At 37.4% G+C, this 7,468-nt stretch overlaps 1 protein-coding gene across 1 annotated transcript; it reads right to left on the bottom strand.

The window, feature by feature from the left end:
* Positions 1–1,123: 1,123 nt before the first annotated feature.
* LOC116028806 (putative glucuronosyltransferase PGSIP8) lies at positions 1,124–6,808 on the bottom strand. Its single transcript, XM_031270629.1, has 5 exons — positions 6,250–6,808; positions 3,044–3,302; positions 2,691–2,892; positions 2,429–2,576; positions 1,124–1,909 (listed from the first exon to the last, which is right to left on the bottom strand). Exons 1-5 carry the CDS (start codon positions 6,501–6,503, stop codon positions 1,366–1,368), a joined length of 1,407 nt encoding a protein of 468 aa, XP_031126489.1. The 5' UTR covers positions 6,504–6,808; the 3' UTR covers positions 1,124–1,365.
* Positions 6,809–7,468: the final 660 nt, after the last annotated feature.

A 7,468-nucleotide genomic window follows, 5' to 3' on the forward strand; every position in this document is an offset into this window, starting at 1 on the left:
ATTTTGTAGTCTACTTGCACGAAATAACTCATACTTTTTGTGCTACAGAGTTAGTAGTAGGGGTGTAAACGAGCCAAGCCGAGCTCGAACCTAGGGTGGCTTGAGCTCGAGCTCGTTAAGGAAGGCTCGGCTCGAGCTCAAGCTCGAGTTTGATCGAGCTCAAGAATTGATGCTTGAGCTCGAGCTCGCCAATTTTCGAGCTGCTTGAGTTCGGCTCGAGTAGCTCGATTGTTCGAGCTCGATCTTGAGCTTGAATTTGAGCTCGAGATCAGGGCCAAACTCGAGTTTGAGATTGATTTTGAGCTCAAATTTAACCTATTTGATTTTAAATTCATGTTTCAATTAAAAATAAACTATAATTTTATATGAATCACACACACACACATATATATATATGGCTCGCGAGCGGCTCGACGAGCCACGAGCCTAAGACATTAGAGCTCGAACTCGGCTCGATTATTAAACGAGCCGCTCGAACTCGAATTTGACTGAGCTCGAGCCGAACTTTGACCGAGCGGCTCGCGAGCAGCTCGCGAACCGCTCAACTCATTTACACCCCTTTAGTAGTACTAAACAAAGAGTCAAATTAACTACTAAATTACATATAAAATATAATCGAGCCATTTAACTCAAAAAATTACAATTAATTCCCTAACAAGTTAAATTCATAAAATTGAGTTAAATTGACTTGTTCTCTAAATGAATCACTCATATGGATATTAACATTTAACAATTAATTAAATCTTTTAATCAATTTTAAATATTTAAAATTTATTTAAAAAAAGTCTCTGTGCCATAGATGGTGAAAAGCCTCTTCTAGCCATATATGAAGGGGGATGGGGGTTGAGATTCCGTTAAATTTATTACCTTTTAATATTTAAAAAACTAAAGGTTAACGTGAAAATAATTTAATTTTGAATTAATTGTACGAATTTGGCTTATTCAAGGAGTTAATTGTAATTTTTTTGAATTAGATAACTCAATTGTATGTATTTTTGTGTTATTAAATCGTTAATTTGATATTTTAGACAGAGAATTTTAACATACATTAAAAAAATAAAAAATTGAATTCCATATCTCCCTTCCATTCCGTTATACCAAATTAAACATGCATTTCTCCAGAGAAATTAAACCTGAACCTTTGCATAAATCAACTGAACTTTTACTAAGTATATATAATGTTGCAGAAATTACAAAAATAATCAATGGATTGATCATGGTCAGTGCCTGTATGTACAGGTTGAGGATCACAGCACACTCAAACTCCACCAAATAAATCTTCATCTGAAGAACTCTCATTTCCCAGACTGTCAAAACTCTCATTTTTCTCATACTTACTGTCAAAACTCTTAACTTCCCAGACTGTCAATACAGCTTGTTAAAGCCAGAAGATGGTGCAGATTCAGCTAGCCTGGGCAAGAAACCTTCCCTTTCCACCGACACGTTAAGGCAAGCCAAGATCTTCCCCAAGGCAATCCAGGCAACCGGGGAAGCGCAGAAAGAGTATGCAAAGACAGCTAGAGCTCTGACTACCCCATTAGAGTACCAAGGATATGCCATCATCAGAAGGGCACCAAGGACCCCGAGCCACGGGACTAAAATGGGAAGCATTGGCAAGAGGAACGCGTTCACTGCTATGCACAAGAACGAGAAAACCCCGAGCAAGTAGAGACTCCACCCCACGAGTGGATGAACCGTGCAAGGGATGGCAAAGAATGGGACTATGTAGGCTGCAAGGATGGACCATATGGCAATCATTTTAAGGCCACTCCTTATTAAGAAGATGCTCTTGCTGTCTTCTCGACGATAGCATAGCTTGGAAAGATTGGGGCGCGCTACTCGTGTCACTGCCATGATTCCTAGGTATAGAACAGCTTGGATGATCACAATAGGCGTCTCAGCACCATATCTATATTTCAGATAATCAACACATTAGCTATCAAATGAATAAATTATGTCTGTAGCTAAACTATCTTAAGTGTAGCTATGCCTCACGCACGGATTGGGTGACTGTGTTAGACCCAATGAATGAACGGATCAACTTAGCTTGCCATAAAATGGATAGGGGCAACAATAATGTCAAGGGTAGTTCTACCATAGACACTAAGGTCTGGCCGAGTTAGGCATGCTGGCCCGGTTAAGTTCGGGGAGCTTGTGGCTAGTCTTGGACTTGACTATGAAGAAGGCGATTCAAAGGGCACAACTGGTCGGAACTATTGTCGGTTCCCCTCATGAGCCCATGGCAGGGGGCCAAAAATCAGTTTGGCACCATATGAGGGTAAGGTTGGTCCACAAGTAAGAGGGGCCCAGGACATTGCACGGGCCCTGCGCGTTGTGCCAGACTCTAGGCCCGTGACATATGTCTTTCTTTCATGTATAACAGGATTAACAGCATAAGCCAGAGAAATATATGGTTTTTTTTTCTTACCCAATAGTTTGGCGCCGTTGTTCATGCCATTGGATGCCAAGAGGCAGGACAGGCCATGACCACCAATACCATGGTTTTAGCCAAGGTGCACCAGGGAAAGTAATGACACTGTTAGGTCCACAAGGAACGTGCCAACGGAGTCTGAGATCTAGAGTCAAAAGAAGTTCAGAATGAGTAATGGTTCAATAATTCACACTGAAAAAGGATAAGGTTTTAATTAAGAGGTAGATCAAGATATATATATATGACTTGTAGTACTTACAGTAATAAGAAGCATCCATTTGGTAGCCCAGAGGAAGTCTGTACTGCCCCTCAAGCTTGGTGCCATTTGTATTAGGGTGGAACATTGGCTTATCGAGTAAATCTGGGAAGTAGCCCCCAATAAAACCTTGGTCTGCCCCATCTGGATTTTCCCTCCCAACCTTCAGCTCATGAAGCATGTCCTTGAATACTGTCATTGATGGCTGCAATTCACAACACTTTAGCAATCAAAACATTGTTTCTACAATAGTACATGTTGAGCATATAATATATAAACGTGCAATCTAACTATCAGCTTAAAAGCACATGCTTCAATTTGGTATCAGAGTCAATCCAGTGTCAAGGTTGTTTTACCTGCAATACGAAGAGCCCGGTGTGAAAGACGCAGGGATTAATGAAGACAGCGCAGAAGTGGCCACATTGGAATAACTCATCTGTGTTTTGAAGGAAAAGGTTGTCTGCATCAAGCATTACAACTCTCTCATAATCCACTAGGCTCCAGGCATAGAGCTTGTTCAGGGTTAACTTAAATCTCCAATCAAAATTGCTCTGGGTTTTGTAGGGATTGTTCAGATTCTCAACACTCACTACCCTTGCCCCATCTTCCTGTTCACTGCACATCACATTGGTAGAATGCATTATTATTTCACAGATTGTTCATTTAACAATCTTCTGTTGCGTTAGTGTGGAGGACATGTTGAATAACTTAGTTAGTACTACCAAGTTCATAAAGGGGATTCAAAGTTCAAACCACCGCAACAACAAAATTCTGTTCCTGGCGCATTAGAAATGCCGAGTCACTTAACTGGGTTAGCACATGGACTAAACCACGGCAAATTATTACGTGGACCGGATCCACCTTGCAAGGGGTCCAAAATACACTACATTTACATACTGAATGTTCACAATTTAAATTGTGAACATTCAGTATGTAAATAGACACGTGTCCACCTTGCAAAGTAGAACCAGGTTCATGGTATAACGCTTGCTAAACCACACTAAAAGACTCGGTTCAATCAATTAGCTAGTTTAATTCATGTCCTTACAAACCTATATGTTCTCTATTTTCTTCTTCTTTTTTTTTTTTAATGTAAGAATCTTTAACAAGTACTAAGTGATATCAAGCAAGAATAGTATAATACACATTGAAAGGGGCAGTTGATAGTAAAAAGGCCATTCAGTCTGACTCACCAAGGCAAGGGACTGCACTTAATTGCTTAAAAATTGCAATAAACAATATTGATGACCTAAAACCAACGTAACAACAAATAGATATACTTTTTTAAGTGTAGTTGTGTTGATAACTTTGATGTGATTGGGCGGCACAATATCATATTAACTGCCAGCTCTGTTTTCTGATGGTATCTAAGAGTCCAAGACAAACAATCAACTATGAAAAAGCAAGCTAAGGTAAACATCATAAGACATTGAGGCAAGAAGGAATATTCATTCATTGCCCTCATTTCCATGGCTTTGCTCGCTTGAATGGCTTGATAAGACCCAAAAACAGACCTGATCGTCCAAAGCCAAAGGCATCTAAAATAGCAAAAGGTGGCTTTTTCCCAGAATCAGAAAAGGAATGGAGCCACTTATACTAAAGAAACAATTCCCATTCCCAGAAGCGACCAATTCAGGAATGCTCCAAAAAGGTGATTATAATAACCAAATTAAGCCAGTCCGTCCTACCATCTAACAGATAAAACTATATTGATAATTATAAAAGCAGCTTTCTAGTCAGGCCACTTGGGAAAGTTGGGGCTTATCTAATACGGAGTACGTAGCATTTTTATTTTTTATTTTTGAAATGATATCTAATATTTTTATTCCCACCACTTTATAGACAAAACAGCTTCGTCACTCACCCAACTTGTTTTGCCACTGTAAACAGTTTTCCCTAACACCTATCCAACTGCACCAACTTCATGTGTTTGAGAGTTGGAATGGGAAGGAAAAAATTAATATACAAGTCCAACAATCAAGAAAACTTCTTCAATGTTGAAATTAGAAAACTGGAGGATGTATTAGACTTTTTGCATGGGTATAACTTTAATACCAGAAAACTCTTAACTTAAAAAAAGTTAGTAATTAATACATCAACTTATTGATTTGATTCAATTAAACCAAATAGCTAATTACATAAAGGTAACTGATAAAAATGCTGATATGACAATATTTATTCAAATAAATTAATTAAAAAATGTTAAAAGAAAATAGACGGAAAAGCTAGTGGCTTCTCCATTAGAAAGCCAATGCGGAGGTTGAAGGAGGAGACGCCGAAGAATCACCGGAGAAGGTTTACCGTTGGTGACCCGTTATATTTTTTAAAACATAAATGTCATCATATTTCTACATGTTTTACATTAAGTTTATTGGATACTTGACCTAATTGTAATAATTTGACAAATTATCAGTTAATTGAAACTTTTTAAATTTCATTGCCTAATTACTTTGGCATACAAAGTTCAAGACCTATTTACCTTTTTTCCGTTATATGACTACGATGAGAATCAATAAATAAAGTGTGACTTACATCGAGATAGATAAGCTAAAATTGTGATGCGATAATGATATATTTAATATTTCAAATCATTTAGACTTAAATCGTTATAAATAAATTAGAATCATAATATAATTTGAATCAAAGGTGACTAGTATGGTGATATTAGCACCATCTAGAAATCTAGAATGGACCAAGACATCTAGACTGCACCAGTACGAGAAACTTTTTCTTTGTGGTTTATGAATGGCATGATTTGATTATCCGTTTCATAGTGGACCAGCTTAGCACAATCATATCCATCAATTGATAGCATACAAGGAATTTCTTCCCTTTTTTTGGGTCCTAAAACGACAAAATCCTAAATTAACCCGAACAAAACGCATCTGATTCCGATTTCCTAGCATTATGCAAAATCCACCTATTTTCCTCACCACTTTGTTCCAACAACCAAGAGAATAAAATTTTTTGAATACTACTCAAACTCACAGAGAGTCAGTATTGCCCTCATTGAAATTCTAATTTATGATCTTTCAAATGTGAGAACCACTTTATGACACTAGATCATTTCTCTATATATAATAGTAACCTCTTTGTTCTATTTTACATATCTCATCAACATTTGATTGGTTAAACTAAAATTTTCTTTTAATATATTTTAGAATTTTTTAATTTGACTTATTGAATTCAATACTCCGTAATATTTTCATGACACTTTTTTTTTTGGTTACTTTTCGCCCAATAATGACACACATGATGCTAATAACCTTATATGATCTAGTGACACGAGATGACTATTCTAAATTGGAGGTCATGAATACTCTTTGTGTTTCAGTAGATTAAAAAATGTAGAATGTTACACTGTAACGAGTCAATATCTACTTAAAACAATGAAAAACATAATTTCATATCTACTTTCTTAACCTATTAAAATAGTTATTCAATATTTTTAGACCGACTACCTGAGTATTGATGGTCTCGCCATCACACGATAATAACCGTACTAAAAGTGCAGGAAAAGAAAAACAAAAATATAAAAGAAAAAAGAGATGGAGAAGCTTACAAGGTTTGGAGCCAGTGAAGAGGAACGTCCATGGAGGCAATGACGACGAGATCGGCATCGGCGCCGAGCCGCGCCAGAGATCGGAGCATGACACGTGTCGCGATGTAGAACTCATAGTCCCTGGGAGTCCCCACGTACATCATGGTAGCATACGCGTTTCGGTGCACCCGCTCCCGCCCGCTTACAAACGGCGTCGCTCCGCACACCACCGTCGCCGCGGCAACCCATACCAACAACCACCACATTCGCGCCATTGAAAACCTTTCTAAATTTCTCCAAAATCTCTCAAATAAATAAATAAATAAATAAATAAATCTCAATGGACAAAGAGAAAATCTCCTCTCTTTTTTGTTATTTTACTCCCTCGTTTTGACTCTAATGCATTGCACTTCCCTCCTCTGGAAGCTCAAATGTTGACAGGAAAATGGCGGTTTTCCGGTGAACCGGTGCCGGCGGAACAGCGCCGGAGTAGAGTACGGAAATCAGGATGCAGGCCGTACTCCAGGATAGTTATATAGACGCTGTCGTTTTCTTGGGAGGTGGGAGGAGGGTGGGGACGGACGAGCTTGACGAGAGTTAAGAGTTGAGGAATGGGATCGTCTTTTTATAAGCAGGAAGCTTGAAGGGTGGCGCTAAACGTTAAGAATTGTATTACTCTGTACATTTATTTTACTGCTATTAAATTGCCTTCTATTTTTTTTTTTAAGTACTACGGACCGTTTTAGTCTATTACAATGTAGTATATGTTCATAACTACTTTCTCAATCTACTGAAACACAAAGAGTCAACCTCTCGAACCCGTTTCTATATGGAGTACAACCGGGTGCCACTACTCTACAAGCTATTGGCTTTTTTATTTTTTATTTATTTTAAAAATGCTTAATTTCTTCCTTCTTTTTTTTCCTAGCCCAATAACTTAAACCCGTTAATGATAGAATGCTAATAAAATACTAAGGTCAAATGGTACACCATTGGATGAACGGAGTCAAATTATGTGGACACAACTCATACTTGTACTCATTTTATTTCATTTCATGCGTCTGGCTCAATTAACTAGCATTGATTTTATTTACAATTCAAATTATCATAATATTAAATTTTGTATTAATCTATAAATTTTATATATTTATAAATTACATTAAAAGTATTATCACACAATTTTTTATTTTTTATTTTTAAAACAAATTTAAACAAAAAATAAACCAAAAAAATTAATTTG

The sequence above is a fragment of the Ipomoea triloba genome, chromosome 9 (assembly GCF_003576645.1).
Source record: "Ipomoea triloba cultivar NCNSP0323 chromosome 9, ASM357664v1".
Classification (NCBI taxonomy): domain Eukaryota; kingdom Viridiplantae; phylum Streptophyta; class Magnoliopsida; order Solanales; family Convolvulaceae; genus Ipomoea; species Ipomoea triloba.

What these genes read in the sequence shown, in the direction of transcription:
- LOC116028806 (XM_031270629.1), bottom strand. Translation starts at nt 6,503, where the DNA reads ATGGCGCGAATGTGGTGGTTGTTGGTATGGGTTGCCGCGGCGACGGTG. An exon ending in CTTCACTGGCTCCAAACCTT is followed by an intron (nt 3,303 to 6,249) that starts GTAAGCTTCTCC and finishes TGTGATGTGCAG; the next exon opens with TGAACAGGAAGATGGGGCAA. An exon ending in AATGGATGCTTCTTATTACT is followed by an intron (nt 2,577 to 2,690) that starts GTAAGTACTACA and finishes TTTTGACTCTAG; the next exon opens with ATCTCAGACTCCGTTGGCAC.